The 18721-nt window shown below is 41.5% G+C and overlaps 2 protein-coding genes across 19 annotated transcripts in view; both read left to right on the top strand.

Moving 5' to 3' along the window:
- Nucleotides 1-8484, top strand: part of LOC110538088 (homeobox protein Hox-B3a) — a 57301-nt gene extending 48817 nt beyond the window's left edge. For 8 of the 18 annotated variants that reach the window (XM_090191495.1, XM_090191493.1, XM_021624677.3 and 5 more), the window contains 2 exons: nt 4841-5441; nt 6201-8484. In XM_090191495.1, coding sequence (XP_090047621.1) covers nt 4949-5441; nt 6201-6961 — 1254 coding nt within the window. In that variant the 5' untranslated portion in view covers nt 4841-4948 and the 3' untranslated portion in view covers nt 6962-8484. Of the gene's footprint in view, nt 1-1299; nt 2036-4840; nt 5442-6197 lie in introns of those variants that run through there. The other 10 variants (XM_036938131.2, XM_090191491.1, XM_036938129.2 and 7 more) reach the window with 3 other exon arrangements.
- Nucleotides 8485-8890: 406 nt separating this feature from the next.
- On the top strand, nt 8891-13909 carry LOC110538087 (homeobox protein Hox-B2a). Its single transcript, XM_021624667.3, has 2 exons — nt 8891-11718; nt 12645-13909. Exons 1-2 carry the CDS (start codon nt 11298-11300, stop codon nt 13367-13369), a joined length of 1146 nt encoding a protein of 381 aa, XP_021480342.1. The 5' UTR covers nt 8891-11297; the 3' UTR covers nt 13370-13909.
- Nucleotides 13910-18721: the final 4812 nt, after the last annotated feature.

Here is an 18721-nt window from a genome sequence, read left to right as displayed (position 1 = left end):
CAATACAGTAGACAATTGCTCAGTAGACAATTGCTCAATCCATTTCCAATTAAATATATTCACACTCAATGGCGTATTCACAAGCATTTACCATTGAAAAAAAAAACAATACACAACGTTCAAAACACTTTCCACCTAAAAAGCTTTCCTTCTCATTAACAAAATAGGAAATCCACAACGAAATGTCTCATTGGAGTTTGTAGTCTCTTTATGTAATATGTTGGTTGCAATGCAGGAAAAATGAAAACCTTGGATCCCCAAATCTGTCCATATATTCCACCGTTGAAATAGTATATCCATGACTCAGTCAACTCCAATATATTAGGAAGACTGATGCATCTCTTGTCATCCTATGAAAATAACGAAAATACTCTTCCTCAATCTTCTAACAAGCACTGGCATGTTGTAATCCCAAAAATCAAGTTGGTATAGATTCTTCTCTTCCCGGTATGTGCTTAGTCGTGAAAAAAATCTACCAGTTGTCGATAAAAAAAAATACTGGAGTGTTTGGGTTTTTAGTTCATTAGTAATATTTTAAGTGGGTTGCATTTGTCCATTTAGCAGTAGTTGCAAATCGAGAACAATGTCAGCCAGATAAAGTTGCAGACACCTACATTTTTGTCTCCTACCTTCTTCCTACACGGTTGGTGATCCTCTCTATTCAAGTTCCCACACGAAATGCATCTTTTTAAAGTAGCTGTTTACAGCTAGTCCTGTGTGGTAGAAGTCATAAATCTTACGTAGCCATAAACGAAGGGGGTAGTGTCCTGAATAATAAAAAATAGAGAGAGGGAGAGAGAGGGAGGGAGGGAGAGCTAGTGAAGAGAGAATATAAAACCTGTAAAACACCTTCGCCTTCGTGTTTTCATTTCTCCTCGTTTCCTTCTCAGTTTTTCTTCTTGTTGATTTACTTTTCTCTTTCCGTTGGGTGTTAAAGTCCAACATAGCCTACAGTAAAAACACAGGAAGCCCTTTCTTCTATTTTTAACATGGACTCGCTATAGACGTTTTTCTAAGAAGTTTGTGTGGCACCGGCTCGTCCTAGCTGTTAAATACCACAGATTCTCTCTTCTTTTTCCCCTTTTACTGATTTGTTTTTACACCCCTCCCTTGTTTTTCAAGTGCGCCTGTTGTCTGTTCCCTGATCCCCCCACCAGCCTCCCTTTTTCATTTTGTCCATTTGTTATTACACTAGTTGTGTGTGTTGGGAGAGATGTGTTGAAACATTAACAATACAGGGAGAATTCGGTTTCTGCCGCGAGCCAAGCGGGAGCCGGCTGTGGAAACCCACTTCCTGGTAATTTAATATAGGCTACACCAGTGGAGGGAAAAAAAGAGTCTCCTCTCATATACTTAACAATATTACCATGGCTTGACACCTAACCAGGAAACACGTGAATCATCAAAAAGTACTAGCGCTGTCTCTCCGCTTGTAAGGCCCCTGTCCTGTCCAGCACGTCTGCAATTAGCATAATTTTTCACTGGTGACGTTGTTTGATGGGGATTAACAGCCGCTCCAAATCAACCCCGCTATATCCGAATAGCTGCACCAAGGCCTTGTGTTGACAATACAATAACCCACCGAAAGAGCTACGAGGAGCGAGAATAACCACGGAGAGAAACACACGCATGGGGGGAAATGCATTGGGGTTATTTCGCGGCGAGCCGCGGCTCTGCTCGGATTATGATGTTAAGGTTTGCGCTGTGAGAGAAAGGGAAATCTGAGGCCATTGTTATCAGCGAGCAGGGCGTACCAGTCGACAGGGCAGCCAGGCACTTGCTGCCTGTCCATTCGCAGCCCCCTAGCATTCCTCAGATCTTTCATGCCAGACCGTCTCCCCCTTCCCAAGCCGAGGGGATCCGTGCAGGAGCGCCCGGACTCAGGCTCGGGGCAGCAGTCCTCGAGATACCGGCGGATTTACATTCGCTGCGAGTTTCTGAAGGGAAGCGGAGAGCTCTCGTTTTATTGATTGCATCGAGGCCGAATGTGAAAAATATATGATGCCTGCCCGTGCTTCCTTCGTCAGAGGCTAAGGTAAGCTGGTCTGAAATAGGCTATCAGTTTGTGAATGGCGGAGAGTGTGTCCCGGTGATTTATGACCATATGACTCCAATCGCGGTTCAAGAAGAGTTCACAATGCTTTAAGCTTCCTTCCACGCCGTACCCCCCCACCCCCCTTTTTCCCTTTAGAATTTCTCTCCAACAGATTCATTTTCCCCTCTTATATTTATTTAAAAAGCAACGGGGAAATCATTTTTGGGCTATCTGTTTTCGTGGGCTTTGATGTTCAGACATGGGTACGCGTTTATTTTCAGCTAGTACCGAGGCATGGATCCCCATGTTATTGGACTGCCGTGCTAAACTAATCTCCATTTTTATTATATCTGGCCATCTTTCTAAATGTTTTGATATGGTGTTTTTCGTTTGACGTGCCATTCAGACGTCCAAGGCCTATTGTTTTTAATTGAACGAAGGCAAGGAGCGAATGAAGACGGCTCGACATGAGAGACCATTGCACTACTCATTTGTTGTTTTGATGCAATAATTGCCATTTCTCAATCTGTAAATGGGCTAACACATGTCTCGATACATAATGTCTTTATGTGTGTGTATTACAGGCGCCATTTGTATCCATGCTAAACTACAAATTGGACATCCAAACTGGTGTCTAGCTCGTCTCCATGTTGTTGTTGACGTCCTTGTATGGGATCGCTTTTTATCCAGCCCCCATTCGCTCTGGACCCCATAATTGTATTAGAGCGAATCTATAGGAAAGTTAGTTATTGTGTTAGTGTTACAAGCAGGCCAGGACATTACGTGTTCCATTTAATGGCATTGCGATATGATTTAATATCTATTATTCCCGTAGCCATTTTTCCCCCATTCTTTCTCTCGGTCTCTCCCTCGAACAATTCCTTAGAGAAAATAATTAGGATTCCAACCGTCTACTGGAAAGATAAATGAGCGACATTTGTGACGTGGTGAGAGTTGGTGTCCTAAAGCTGTAGCCCAGGATCCCCTTCCTTCTCTCAGACATAGCACTGCTCTCATCTCATTTAGCCTATTCCTTACCTCTTACACATTTTTTATTCAAATTGGAGAATGTCTCCATATTCCATTTTGTTCGTCGTTTTAGTGGGTAGGCCTATATTATTAGGATGAGCTATAAGTCTCACAAAGGATATACATAAAATAAGATTCATTATTTATTTATGAACACAAGCTTTGTATTTTCTTGGAATAGCATGTGTAAGAATTATCTTGTTTTTATGGGTCGTTGATTTTAGCCTTAAAAACGTGTATAATGGTTATTCTTTGGATGATTCAGATTGTCTTTTTTATTTTTAGGCAATAGTATTGTTTATTGTTGTCCAGGGATTTTCTAGTGATTATATAATTTCAATTTCCGTCTACCATTTATGTAATTGTAGGCTATTGGGTCATTTATAATAGATACTAATAGGCAATAACATAAAATATGTCAATATTATTATGCAAAAAGCCTAATAATAGAACAATTTCATTGATATAACTATATTCACTGTTAGATTATTTGGTGGAATTTGCCATCATAGTACCAAGTGTAACCACAAACACAAAGCATGTGTTTTTGTTTTGACTTATATGTAAGTGAACCTACTAGTTGGCTTTCCAACTGGCTTCAATGGTCTTTTCAAATCTATTTTTCCAACGTTTTATCTCGGTTGTCAAGCGTCCAAACGAAATTAATCCCAGGTGCGTTATGGTGCTTGGCAGGGGACACGCACACTGCCCTCTTGGCCACCCCAGCAGTTAGCACATATAAGGTCTCGAGCTTTTTTTTAGGGCTTATAGTCAGTCCTCTTTGGCCGAGCGACCGTTATGAATCAAACTCGCCTGAAGCTTCCGGGACGCTCTCTCATTCTCCTTCTATGGGGACCTGCAACAACGTTCACAACGGAGTCTCAAGTGCCGTTTTTTCTGGGTTTTAATGTTGCCCAAATACAATGTTGTGTAACCTGAGAAAACCTGGCAGGAAATGGAGCTAAGAGCGACATATGCACTGATTTCCCCCCAACAAAATTGCAAAGTCCCATTCCTAGCTTTCTATACAGGCTAGATAGCATTTTACAGACAGCATTTTAAGACCATTTTTTTTCCAAACATCCCTAATTGTATATTGCTCGTTTTCATTCATGAAGACAAACGAGAATACAAGCCACTATATAGCCTAGCTTGTTTTTAACACCGAAATGCACCTTCTTTACTTACGTTTCTATTACAACCATAACACAAGACATGTTAGGATAGTATTTTAATACAAACAACCTTCCGTATGAAAACGAACACATCGCTCTATCGCAATTCAAACGACTTTCAATGTATGAAAAAAGAATGATAACAAAAACACGTTTTATTATCTTAGAAATAACAAAGGCCAACGCTGAAACATTATTCAAAATGTTAGATTGTGAAAATCCGGACAATATGCACAAGTAATGGGATATACCTACCCAAATAATGCAATCACCACACGTAAGGTTATATTCGTTATTTATTCATGGACAACATCTTGAAGACAATCGTGTCCGTGCTCCCATGTGCGAGTGCAGAGTGACTGCCTGGATGTTGTTTGTGTTCAGTTGTGTGTATGTGTGTGTTTGAGAGAAGGAGAGAGAGAGAGTTGGGAGAGGGGGAGTGCTGCTCATAGTGAGAGAGTAGGCCCAGTGCACTGTGGCCTGACATGGCATCTGCAAGCCGTGTTGTGGGAAAGCGCTATTCATGTCATGGCGCCTTTCAGCGGCAGAAGATGGATTTATTTTGCGCCTCTCTTATTATGTGCTTCTTATAACCTTTCAGGTCAGCTTCCAAGAGGCCTTTGGAAAGAGACCGTCACGTGACATCTGGTGCCAATGTTCTTCCAGAAGGTCATCAGGACCCTGGTAGCCGGTAACTCCACTTTTGGAAATGCAGAAAACGACCTACTACGACAACTCGACGCTTTTCGGAGGTTACTCGTACCAAGGGGCCAACGGCTTTGGCTATGATGCTCCTCAACCGGCCTTCCAGTCCGCGGCTCACCTCGAAGGCGACTACCAGAGGTCCGCCTGCTCGCTGCAGTCCCTCGGTGGCAACAACGCTCCTCCCCAGCAGCATGCCAAGACGAAAGAGATGAATGGCAGCTGCATGCGGCCCAGTCTGCCACCTGAACACCAACCACCACCCCAGGTGTCCCCTCCGGTCAACCCCGCCAACGCCACCAGCAGCAGTGCCACCGCCACCAGCAGCAGTGCCACCGCGCAGCAGCCGGGAGGCAGCGGTGGGGCCGCCAAATCAGCGCCCAAGACGTACACTCTGTCCACCAACCCCACCCTCAACAAGCAGATATTCCCCTGGATGAAAGAGTCGAGGCAGAATACTAAGCAAAAAAACAGCTCTCCAAGCGCAAGTTCAGCTAACGGTGTGTGCCCCCCTCCCCCCTCCCCAATGCCCGTTACCCGTTATATACACATTCAAAGCTGGATAGCTTAACTACAACACAGTTACAATACATAATCATGGATTTGTATCTAATGACCTAACTTATTATTTATATATTTAAAGCCTGTATTTTTTTCCAGAGTTAGGTCGTTAGGAAAAGCCCTCTAGTTATAATCACATTAATTTAATAACTGAGACCTCTATTAATTGGACTCACAGAAAATAGAAGCAGTCATTCTCTTTATTGATGAGCATTTGAAACAATTGCATTAGAACATGGCAGTGTTTGGCATATACTGTGTATCTTTCATGAGACAGATATGATACGTTTGGAATCCGAATGTTCTTGTTTATTTGTAGATAAGAGGAATGCTTAATCTAAACTGTAGGTGGTCAAAGATGATTGATATGAAGATATTGACACACAAACACACACACCAATTTATGTACATTCACTGAACCTCAGAAATGTGTGACACAATTCAAGTGAAAACAGTTAACGTGCAGCTCCTTCAAATATAGTAGGCTACAGTTCTGGCTGTGGGCTTTGTCTATGATGCAATTTACGTACATGGTCAATGTAGGGTCTCGAATCTCTTAATAAATGACAAAGTTAGGAAGTGTTGACAACTCATATCTAGGGGATACATTTCGTTTCCTGGCCTCTGCTTTATTAGGAAATGATGCATTCAATTTCCGTGTGTAGTAATTATGTTTTATTTCATTCCCACCCCAGCAGAGAGCAGCGGAGGTGAAAAAAGCCCCCCGGGTTCCGCAGCCTCCAAGAGAGCGCGCACCGCATACACGAGCGCGCAGCTGGTGGAGCTAGAAAAGGAGTTCCATTTCAACCGTTACCTGTGTAGGCCTCGCCGCGTGGAAATGGCCAACTTGCTCAACCTCAGCGAGCGCCAGATCAAGATTTGGTTCCAGAACCGGCGTATGAAGTACAAAAAGGATCAGAAATGTAAAGGGCTGGGCTCGTCATCAGGGGGGCCCTCTCCAACCGGAAGCCCACCCCTACCCATGCAGTCCTCAGCTGGCTTCATGAACTCCATGCATTCAATGGCAGGCAACTACGACGCCCCCTCCCCGCCATCTTTTAACAAGTCCCATCAAAACGCATATGCCATGTCCTCAGCCTACCAAAACCCCATGAAAAACTGCCCCTCCCAACAGAAGTATGCCAACACAGCACCAGAATACGACCCGCACGGGCTACAGGGTAACAGTGGCAATTATGGGACTCCCAACATGCAGGGCAGCCCCGTGTATGTGGGAGGAAACTACGTGGAGACGATGCCCACCTCTGGGCCGTCCATGTACGGCCTCAATCATCTACCACACCACCAGGCTGGGAACATGGACTACAACGGTGCCACGCAGATGTCAGCAAGCCAACACCACGGACCGTGCGACCCCCACCCGACATACACGGAGTTGGCAGCGCACCATCCTTCTCAGGGTAGAATCCAGGAAGCTCCCAAGTTAACTCATCTGTAGTAGCAGGTTTGGGAGAAAAAACTAAATTACAACTACAAATAACTAACCCATGGGACGCTGCAATGGGGTTGAACAAAAAATATGATCCAGTGGTTTCTTGCCATGGCCAAAAAAGTATTGTCTGTTGTCTTTATCATTGTGCGTATTAGTAACATTCACTTGAATTTGCGTTTTGATTAACAGTTTACTTCCTTGAATATGGAGCCCTCCCTCGAATACAAGTAATTAAACAGTAATAGTTGGGCTTAAATGGACAGCTAACAAGGTGGGAAATGTATTACTGTCAGACCTTTTTGACTCGATGGAACACATGTTATGTCAACGAGGAATAATGCTTAGCCTGATTCCCTGCAGTCAGCATAAATGGCTAAGCTTGACTGACATCAATATGCATTCTTCAATTGGTGCAAGCAAACCACTGGATTGTTTTAGATTACTTCCCTTATTCATATTACCTCTCTTTGGAAATGTCTCACTAACCCACTGTCCAGTGACATTTTTTTTACATGTCCTCGCCAAACATTGTGGCTTCAAGGGAAGAGCCCCTTCAGCATCCCACAGATGCATAGTAGGCCTACACCCCCACTGGGTTTATGGTGTTTGGGTTCACATTGCTATGCTATGCTAGCTAACATCCATAAACAAACAAACAAACACACACACGAGGACACAAAATAGATATTTGTTATGTTGTTATATCATCGTCACAGGGTAAAAAGGAGTTGAGAACTCTTTTGAAAACTATGATAGGCTCATTGCCCCCTCCTCCCCCTCTATCCCTCTATCCCTTCCTTCCTACTCTCTCGCTCTCTTTTCTATCACTCCCTACTCTCGCTCTCCCTACTCTCTCTCACTCTCTCTCTTTCAATCGATAGGGTTCGCTTACATTAGCCAAGACTAATGCGAAAGGCTCACATTTTCTCATGTCTTGACTTAACGTGGAAACAGGGTATATTTGAACAAAATGCATGTCCGGGAACCAAGCTGAAGTGTAGGTTTACACTAAAGCTTTCTCGTCTGGGCATCATTGTTGCACTTAGAGTTTACATTTTGATGGTTAAGGAAAAAAATACATCTTATTTCGGAAACGGAAGACCTCCAATCAGCGTCTTTCTCAATGTATGTTCAAGTGAACATTCATAAATATATATTTATTTGTTATAGCCAGATTAAATACTTTCTTTTTGTATTATTTATCCCCCATGTATTTATATCAAGAAAAAAATGTAATTTTTTAGTATTTACCTGTTATAAAGACGTTGTGTTCTTGTCATTGTAAGGAATTAATTTTTAGTTATTGTATTTTAGAAATAAATAGTTTAATGTTACCCTTGTACATAAATAATGTCTTGACTTGTACAGGGGACGCGAGGACGGAATCAGACCGTTCCTGCATAGTCGAGAATTAGACGAAATATAGCTAAACACTTTTGGAGAACTTCCTTTGTCCTTTGTAGCTCCTTTTATTTCATTGTTAAGAGTTGTCTGTTGAACAATTCTTTAATAAAATGTTATGTTATTCAGCTCTATCTGGTCATTTCAAGTTTTCACCTGAGGCAAAACGAGGGCCATACTTTTAAAGTTGTTAAAAAACGCAGAGGTATTCATTTGTATAGTAGACATGTGCACAAACTCTATTGCTCCCTCGCTGGCGCTATTCCCCTCTCTCTCTTTCAGCGACGCACACACACACACACACACGCGTACGCATTCACGCACACAGCTTCTTGGGAGCATCTTTCCTCGTGCTATAGTGCCAGACCACTGAAAGAGCCCTCGGGTATGCGCTTGGGTTGGTCACGTGGTCCAAGGCAACACAATCTTTGCCAAAAAAGTTTAGTACATAATTTACACATAGATCGCCTCACATACCGAAACCTATTTTAACGAGAGTAGGCCTACTGTATGAAGATAATCAAAGTATGGAAAATAACATTTATTTTAATAGAAATCAACATTTATTGGCAAATAAGCAGATCACAGATGTTGGAATATGCCTATACCTAAATCTAAGAAAATATAGTTTAATAGCTTTGCTACCGAAAATACTCATTATCGTTGAAAATGCAATTAAGTTCCCTTTCAGATGCTGTTAAATATTGAAAGGCAACCATCAAGACTAATACTCTTGCTAAAACTAACTGCAACTGAGGAAGTTGATTAATATAGCAGTACTAACACAAATAACACTAACAGAATAGTAATAATAAGTAATAAAATACACGGTATATGCTACGCTTCTACATCGACACATTTGCCTTGTCTTAAAATGATCAAATCAACGTACACCTCATTGTTAATGTGTGAAAACACTCATCACCCAACATGAATAATAAAAGACAACATATAGCCTAGCTAATAGTCTGTTAAACAGTAGTTAAAAGAGAAGAATCGTTTTTCGAATTGTTTGCTTAGCTGTAAAAAAATATATTAAAAAAAACAGTAAAAAGAGCCCACCACACTCCAAATATGAAAGAGCAGATTCCCAATAAATAAATATAGAAATAAACAAATAACGTTGCAAGTCCATGTTCTGTCAAGCATCAAGATTTTTGTGGCACAAACAAACCACATGTAAAAACGCAGAGCTTCTCAAACACATAAAAAGTCCAAACAAATAGTCATAAAAAATAGGAATACACTTCCTGATGGAGAGAAATACTCCCCAGTTGTCCCAGTTGTTGCACAGTCAGCTCCAATATAAGCAAAGAGAGCCCGTGCTTCTGACCTCCTTTCCATATTATACAGCCTGCATGTATGGGAGAAACGCGGCCTACTCACTGCCTTGTATTTAGCTTTAAATGGGCCAAACACCCACGCACATTTCTCCCGTCGTTGTTTTTAAAAGTCAAATGGATTTGAATAGTGCACTGCAATCTTGGCCCTTTTCGTCTTTTTTGAGATAGTGCTGAAGCTTATTTCAGCAACAGGGTTTTATGCGCAATGGAAAACAATTATTAGGCCTGCGTTTGGGTTGTTAGACTATTGGCTTTTGCGTTAAAATCAGTAGGCCTAGATTCTGGGGGATAGAAAGAGAGTTTCTTTGTTGCGATCTTGAAGGAAAGAGAAGAATTCTTGAGGCTGGTTGCTGTCAAGCGCTTTGCCTGGGAAAAGATTGATCACCGCAGTTCTTTTTTCCCCCACTAATTCTTCGTTTCCAAAAATATCCTAGCAGCAAGGCTACTATCCGTGTTAAACTTCTACAATATCCTTCAAATCAATACATGTAACCTAGCCCTATAGGCAATACACTACGTCCTTGCTTATCGATAACAACGAATTCGTAGTGTAAACACAGAACAAGTTTTTCGTTTTTAAGAAGCTAGGATTCCCAGTTGTACACGCGACCTCGCTGTGAACTTTAGTCAGTCGGCTCAGTAAACAAGCCGTCCATTTTTTACACTGTGAGAGAAAACTCCAAGCTAGCAGTCAGTGGAAGGCCTTGATGGGCTGCATATTTTTAGGACCATTTCACACACACACACACACACACACTACATAATTTAGTAGCATATCTCCCTGCAAGGTGATAAAGAGCTAGGCTAGCAGTTATAGAAAGATAACAATGTAATTATACACTTACACACACTGACCTGGCTCGTCACTCTGTAGCTTCCATTTATGAAAACAAAAATATAGCAGTCTCCCATTACAACATGCAGGCTGCTAACCTGCACTATGCTAGGCTCTAGGAAACCGTTTTTCAGTATTTTGCCAAGCGAATCTCAGCCTCTTGTTGAGACATCTCCCATCTAGGTTGGGTGGAGTTATTTTTACCTTAAGTCTGCTCCTCTTGTCAAACTTTTAAGATTAATGGGCTTCTTTTGTATAAACACGCCGTTTGCCATATTGAATATGTGCTCTTAACAACAACCAAATTTTACTGGATTACATCACCAGGGTCCAGGCAGAATCTCTGCATGCAAATCTCCATTGTTTGACATGAAGGCCCTCACATAACCTCCCACTCGAAACAACGAGGTGAGACAGTTGGCAACCGAACACTTTTTTTTTCTTCTCGAAAATAATACCCCCCTGCTAACACAAACCAATATCTTATGGTATTTTTGAGCATTTGTTGAAAATAATGCTTTCTTTAGCCACCAGGCCCCGGCTTTCCATTGGTTGAATCTTGTCATGTGACCAGGAATTGGCTGCAATTTCGCCCATAGTCTTCAGTTTAGTAGACCAAGGTCCCCATACGCTAGTAATATCACCAATATACACAATTATTAAAGCCCGCAAATACGGGATAGCGGGGAGCTAATAATCACGCGTTTTTCTTTTTATTTTACTCGTTTTGATCTCGCCGTCCGTCTGTGGACCAGGATAAGCTATGAATTTTGAATTTGAGAGGGAGATTGGGTTCATAAACAGCCAGCCTTCCCTTGCAGAGTGCCTGACGTCTTTTCCCGCTGTCCTGGAGTCATTTCAAACTTCATCAATCAAGGACTCGACAGTAATTCCTCCTCCTTTCGAGCACACCATCCCCAGCCTGAGTCCCTGCACAAGCAGCCAGGCGCGACCGAGGAACCAAAAGCGAACCTCCAATGGCCTCCAGCTTCGGACGCCACAGCCGCAACAGGGCCCAGCCCCGCCGGCGAGCGCGGCTGGCCCGCTAGCACACGAGTTCCCCTGGATGAAAGAGAAGAAATCCTCGAAAAAGGGACCCAAATCTGGGAATGCCACGGTAGCCTCCTCTTCTCCCTCTCCTGCATCCTCCGGGTACGCCACTGCAGGACTTGAATCACCGACAGGTCAGTACATGATGTAAAAGACAAGGCTATACATTTGTTCTGCATTTTCTTTTCCATTTTCTTTATTTGCATGGTTCCATTGCATGTTGGTCTATACTGCTGCACCTCATAGAAACAGATATGGAAGCCTAATCTTTCTCAAATGATTGTTGCAGGGCATTTTTCTCATGTTGACGTTAATAAAAGGACAAGAACCATGCATTTATTTCTGAAATATGAGTGCCATTCTGCTCTGTGTCGTGTGTATGGAGGAGTCAAAGATACCTGCATTATGCTGCAGTGTTGCTTTGCATGAGCTATTTCCCGTCATAATACTTATTACTAATCTATTACACAACTTTCGATTGTATTTCACTGTAACATATCCATATCTTGCATTGCGTGATTTGATGTCAGGCATATAAACATTGATATAGCCTACACATAATCGGTATATGTTTGCTATATTGCAAAGTCTTTGTTATGCCTGTATGTGTCAGATATTCTATGCATAATGCGGATGTGTGTGTGTGTGTGTATTCTTACTGATAAAGTTGCATTTCTCAAGATACAGATTGCAAATCTTGTCCTAGAATAACGATTTAATCGCAGTCAGTGTCAGTGCTGTCTTAATGATATATATTCATAACCATGTCTAGAGGTTTGGGGTAGCCATGTTGGATGTCAGTACATAACGTGGAGGCAATGGGACAAAACAAAATATGGGGCTTAGAGGAATAACGCGTGTTCTCTGCAAACCTGATACACTGACATCAGAGAAGCACTGCAGTCATTTGAAAACAATGCACGTGTGGTAGGCCTATTGGGATTTTGATACGCCTCGTTCATTTTTATGGTTTTCAGTAGCTGCGTGCCAAATGTCTAGGCTCAACCCTATTAGCTTGCTATTTTGGACTTATTTATGTTCTATGTCTGGGTTCTTGCAGAGGCGCAGGGTGGATTGGACAGCGGAAGCGGATCCCGGAGGCTGAGGACTGCCTACACCAACACGCAGCTACTGGAGCTGGAGAAGGAGTTCCACTTCAACAAATATCTCTGTCGGCCCCGACGGGTGGAGATAGCTGCCCTTCTGGATCTAACCGAGAGACAGGTCAAAGTGTGGTTTCAGAACCGGAGGATGAAGCACAAGCGGCAAACGACACACCACAGGGAAGGCCAAGAGGGCGACCCCGGCGGGTTCGAGCCCCTGGAAGGTGCCGATGCTTCCTCGCCTTACTCGAGCCAGCCACTGGAAGCCTCGGGCTCGGCTGCTTCCGAGGAAGAGACGTGTAACTCGGCAGTCTCCTACACGAACAGCAGTGACAATAACCAGCCCACGCCTGAGGAGGGCCAGCTGAGCTGCCAGGAGCCCGCATCAGTCTCTGACACAACAGTGCGGTCGACTCCGTTCCCAACGCCCACTGCAGATAACCCCGCAACAATGGGCAACGGTGGCGCATCTGGCCCGGATCATTCTTTTTCAGAGCAGCAGGACGCCTCCTCCCTGCCCGATTTGAATTTCTTTTCTGCTGATTCCTGCCTCCAGATTTCTGACGCTTTATCGCCCAGCTTGCAGAGCTCACTCGACAGCCCGGTAGATTTCTCCGAGGCAGACTTTGACTTATTTACGAGCACACTTTGTACAATAGATTTACAACATTTACAGTTCTAACAACAAGAATAGTGCAGAGCAATCGAATTAAGGAGAATGTCCCACCGTCTTACAATGGTATGAATGCTTCTCGGCAACAGTCCTGAAACACACTTATGAAAAAGATTCCTGGGTTTATTTTGAAGATAACATAGAACCTGAGATAGCAAAGGAGCTATTATGTTCTTTCCTGGCATTATAATTTTGGTTTACTCCATCGAAATCACATACGGATTTCCCCTTGTTCAAATTTCAGGTATTTATTGCCTTCTTGTTTTCTGACAGTATTAATTGGCAGTTACAGTAATAGACTATACTGTCTCCTTAATGTTTCAAAACTGTTCAGTGCAGCTCAATCTTTTAATTCTCAGGAAATGTAGGCCTATCAGATATATAAGCCTAAAGGATAGTTGAACTGCTTTTAGAAATGATCTCGAGACGGGCGTTGAACCTGTTGATGAGGTTTAGAACTAGTTTATTTATTGAGATTCTTTAATAGTAAATTTCAAATTATTTATTGTACATTATTTTCATAGTTGAAATAAAAACAAACTTTTATAATGTGGCCTAAGTGTTTTTGATGATGTAGTTACTAGTAAATGGAAAGTGCAATTATTTCTTTCAGATAAGAAACATATAGAAATATTGCAAATAGAGACTGTTTGAGATGTATTGGTCTACCAAATATCTGTTACTGGTATTGGCAAATGCATAATTTGCTATTGCATAGTTGATATAATAATTCTAATAATATTAATAATAATAATAATAAGTAATATTATTATTGTCGTTAATATTATTTCCACACAATTATGTTGTGATGGTTTCATCTATTATATGGCAACACATGGAATCTCCAAAGGTTGTATAGCCCGTTGGTTTCAGATTTTGGGGTATTAAAGAAACACAAACGAATAATTTGCTATTTTAAATATTATTGAAATATTTTAATTATTATCTTCCAATAAGATATTTCTGGGGGAAATGCATTCTTATTGTGAATTAATTCTGTGCAAAAATAAACACGACACATATGATACAACTGTTTGGGTAAAGACGTTAGCCAAGAGAAATCCTCATAATCAAGAGCTGATACAGAACACAATGTGTTGGCCAAGTTATTGTTTTTGTCTAGCCTAGCCTGGTGGGAATTTGGTGCATGGTAGGCTAGTCGACCTAGCTTAGCTTACTTTAGATAGCATTGTAGCATGAGGGAATGACTGAGCTAACGGCGCTCATGGCTGCTGTCATGCTGATGCAAAATGGCGCTGAGAACACAATGGGCGATATGAACAATAATGCGGCAGCCATTATAGGACATTTGGGGTATGTGGCTTCACAGCCCAGCATCCTGCAACACTTTCAATTATAATTGGGTAATACATAGGCCTATAGCCAAATAGATTAAAAAACAAACAGTTATGTAATTGAACCGTACCTTATGTTAATTAATGAGATAGGCCTGGAATATTTAGCACTACTGACTATTTATACCTTTGTTTGGTTTATACCTAAATTATTGACATGGTCAGAACTAAAATAATAACATAATAATAAGAATAATATGAATAATGAATAATAATAATAATTATGTGCAGTATTGCATTGTTTATGTAGGACTAATACGCCTAATAATCAGGCATTATAGTAGGCCTAAAATTCACAATGAATAATGTGTATTCCTAAGACATAAATGAAGCTCTTCTCTGACTCAGCCTGTCTACTGTACCTATTTAAAATGCATCTCCTGGATCTGTGTTCCAATAAGCACTCTCCTCCATGTCAACTTTACCACTGCCTGTCTTACCCGCCTCTCCATAATCACAGTCTACACACATACATGTTATCTTATAAAGCAGTATTACTATGCCATCACTACATAACTCACTAGCTAGTCCAATATTCCCTTTTATGATGGTACTTAGAGGGAGTTATTTTATTAAAGACATTGATATTAAGTTCCTATATCAAACATGAATACTATCATTATTTCATACTGCAATTACTTAGCCTACTGTGTCTCTGCCAAAGTAATGGCCCTTACATTGTACTCCTGGTGGGGAAACCAAATGTATAGTGTGCACCAGCTAGACCCAGAATGGCTTCCTAGTGTGCATGGAATCAAGTTTAAGGAGAGGAAACTGAGAACTAGAACTGGGTCACAGACCTTTGGAGTCATCAGACTCAGGGGGCCTTCAGGAAAAACAGTGGAGTGGTCCAGACAGGGTTCAGCTAAGACTAGTGTGTGTGGCAGGAATTGTCACCCCCCCCCCCCCCCTTTCCATGAAAGACAAAGACACCTGATCGATCCCAACTTCAGAGGTCCCCATCTGCCTCGTCAATGGCAGAGCACACTCACAACCCTGGGACCCTAGCAGTGACAGGTATGAATCAATTGAACGTTCAAATAACCACCGGAATGAATGGGGTCAGTTCAGTTCACTGGTGTACCTTGGTGTGTGTGTTTGTGTAGGTGTGTACGTGGCGGAGATAGAGGAGAGTGGGATTGAGGTAGTGTGTGTTCATATTTGACACGGGTGTGTATCACTTGATCCTTTCAGGATATATCAGCTGATCAACATACATCGTGAAGGCTATGGAAACATGGGTTGTGACAAAGTGAGATGTTAACAAAATTAGCATTAGTAAACTTAACATTAGCATTAGTGGAAGGTGAAGAATTACGATTAATGTCAAGTTTAAGGTTGAAAAGGGCAACTGGGGTGTCTTATCGACCAAAAGAAAGCCCATCTAAACTGTCGAAACGTGTATCCTCAGTGCTGCATCTCAGCAGACAGTCACTTCTTGGCTCAACTTCAGCTAGCTTAAGCTAACACTTCCCACCCTCCTGAAGTGAGTCGCTATGAGAATGGACATGTTCATTCAGCTTCTCATGTGAAACATCTAGTCCACTCTACCTGCGACCAGACCAAAACCTGGGCATAAGCACAAGGAAGACCCCGGCCATTGTTTAGACAACAGAAGTCACGCCCCGAAGCCCTTACTAGATCAGTAAACACAGGAGCAGGAGGTAATGGCCGACTGATATGGTTTAGGTGCTTGATAATTGGAGGTGTGGTGCCTGTGTCTATGCTTCTCCATCTATATTTGTTTTCTTTGGACTCCTGCCACTACTAAGAGAGAGAGTTCATCAGCCGGGTCCCCTCACAATCGGCGAAAATCAAGACGTTTGTTTATTTCCCTCTTAGAGAGCGGCCATTGCTGTGAAGTTCTTGCGAGGTGTTTCTCTTGGACGGCACAGGCTAGTAAGGTGGAGCAAGGCAGAGATTTGTTGCATAAAGAGGAATGTCACTGCCCCAGATTGTTCAATATGATGTTTACATAGTTATGTTTACACATTAATGTGGGATGGGTAAGTGTTCGCAATAGCCAATCACATTTGAATGAGCCTACTGAGTGTTGGCTATAACTTGTCTGATTGGCTATGAGGGCTCACATGAGGAGGAAGTAGGAGGTAGGCCAGGAAAAGCAGCAGCTGCATGCACAAACTGTCTTCACATTGGAAACCTGACTAGGTTGACCTGTATGTACGGTGCCTTCAGAAAGTATTCGTACCCCTTGACTTATTCCACATTTTGTTGTGTTACAGCCTGAAACATGTTACAGTCTAAATTGAAACATGTTTTTCAATTTAAAAAAAATTTGAATAAAAAAAAAAAAAAGACATTTTTCATTTACATATGTTTTCACACCCCTGAGTTAATACATGTTAGAATATCCTTTGGCAGAGATTACAGCTGTGAGTTATTCTGGGTAAATCTAAGAGATTGGCACACCTGGATTGTATGATATTTTCACATTATTCTTTTTAAATTCTTCAAGCTCTGTCAAGTGGATTGTTAATCATTGCTAGACAGCCATTTTCAAGTTTTGCCATAGATTTTCAAGCCAATTTAAGTCAAAACTGTAACTAGGCCACTCAAAAATATTAAATGTCATCTTGGTAAGCAACTCCATTGTATATTTGGCCTTGGTGTTTTAGGTTATTGTCCTGCTGAAAGGTGAATTTCTCTCCCGGTGTTTGTTGAAAAGCAAACTGAACCAGGTTTTGGATTTTGCTTGTGCTTAGCTCTATTCCATTTATTTTTATCCTAAACAATGTTGTTGATCCATCCTCAGTTTTATCTTATCACAGCCATTAAACTATGTAACTGTTTTAAAGTCACCATTGGCCACATGGTGAAATCCCTGAGTGGTTTCCTTCCTCGCCAGCAACTGAGTTAGGAAGGACATCTGTATCTTTGGAGTGTATTGATTCACCATCCAAAGTGTAATTAATAACTTCACCATGCTTAAAGGGGCATTCAATGTCTGCTTTTTATTTTTTTTACCCATCTCCCAATAGTTGCCCTTCTTATCAAGGCATTGGAAAAACCTCCCTGGTCTTTGTGTTTGAAATTCACTGCTTGACTGAGGGACTTTACAGAGAACTGTATGTGTGGGGTACAGACATGACGTACTCATTCGAAAATCATGTTAAACACTATTATTTCACACAGAGTCATGCAACTTATTATGTGACTTGTGAAGCAAATATTTACTACTGTATGTATTTAGGCTTGCCGTAACAAAGACTCAAGACATTTCAGCTTTTCATTTGAATTCATTTGTAAAAAATTCCTAAAAACATAATTCCACTTTGATATTGTGGGGTATTATGCCAGTGACACACAATCTACATTTAATATATTTTAAATTCAGGCTGTAACAGATCAAAATGTGTCAAAAGTCAGGGGGTGTGAATACTTTCTGAAGGCACTGTAGCTAAAGATGTACCGTAACAGTGTAAGGTATCAAACTCTGACACTATTCATCACTTTGTTCTTTGATTCACATGTATCTTTATGACCACAACATTGTTGTTATAGTAGATAAACAGTTGAAATGTCATATTATGATCATAACATCATAGGTTTAATATTTTATATTAAAGTATGACGTAGGGTTTGACATAATCTCACACAATAATTCAATAAACCGTAACTGAAAAGTGGAGAACTCATCACATTTCTTCTCATATTGTCTGAATTAAACAAAGGGTTTTGCTGAGGAAAATGAGCGACAAGGCTTTGGTTGCTGCTGTTACGGTTTGATCACAGAAGCCGCCACATCAAAGATTTCCAGGATGGAAAAAGGCAGGTCATGTGAGCTGCTCCTGACACACCAGAGAGAATGGTAGGCAGTAGCCTCAAGTGATGTCCGCAATGCCGCGGAGTCACGTCTTGTCATATCTGTATGGTGTACACTGGTGAAATTACAATGAAACTCTCCTTGATTCAATAGGACAGGTAACACTTTACATGTAGTTCTCCTTTTATTATCTGGTTACTCGATTACATCTTTGATAGCCAG

Source organism: Oncorhynchus mykiss, chromosome 12 (assembly GCF_057628025.1).
Source record: "Oncorhynchus mykiss isolate SJ-2025 chromosome 12, ASM5762802v1, whole genome shotgun sequence".
NCBI lineage: Eukaryota > Metazoa > Chordata > Actinopteri > Salmoniformes > Salmonidae > Oncorhynchus > Oncorhynchus mykiss.
This window is presented reverse-complemented; position numbering and strand designations above follow the sequence as displayed.

Coding starts and splice junctions, on each gene's coding strand:
- LOC110538087 (XM_021624667.3), top strand. CDS start 11,298: ATGAATTTTGAATTTGAGAGGGAGATTGGGTTCATAAACAGCCAGCCT. Junction 11,719..12,644: donor AGGACTTGAATCACCGACAG/GTCAGTACATGA, acceptor GGGTTCTTGCAG/AGGCGCAGGGTGGATTGGAC.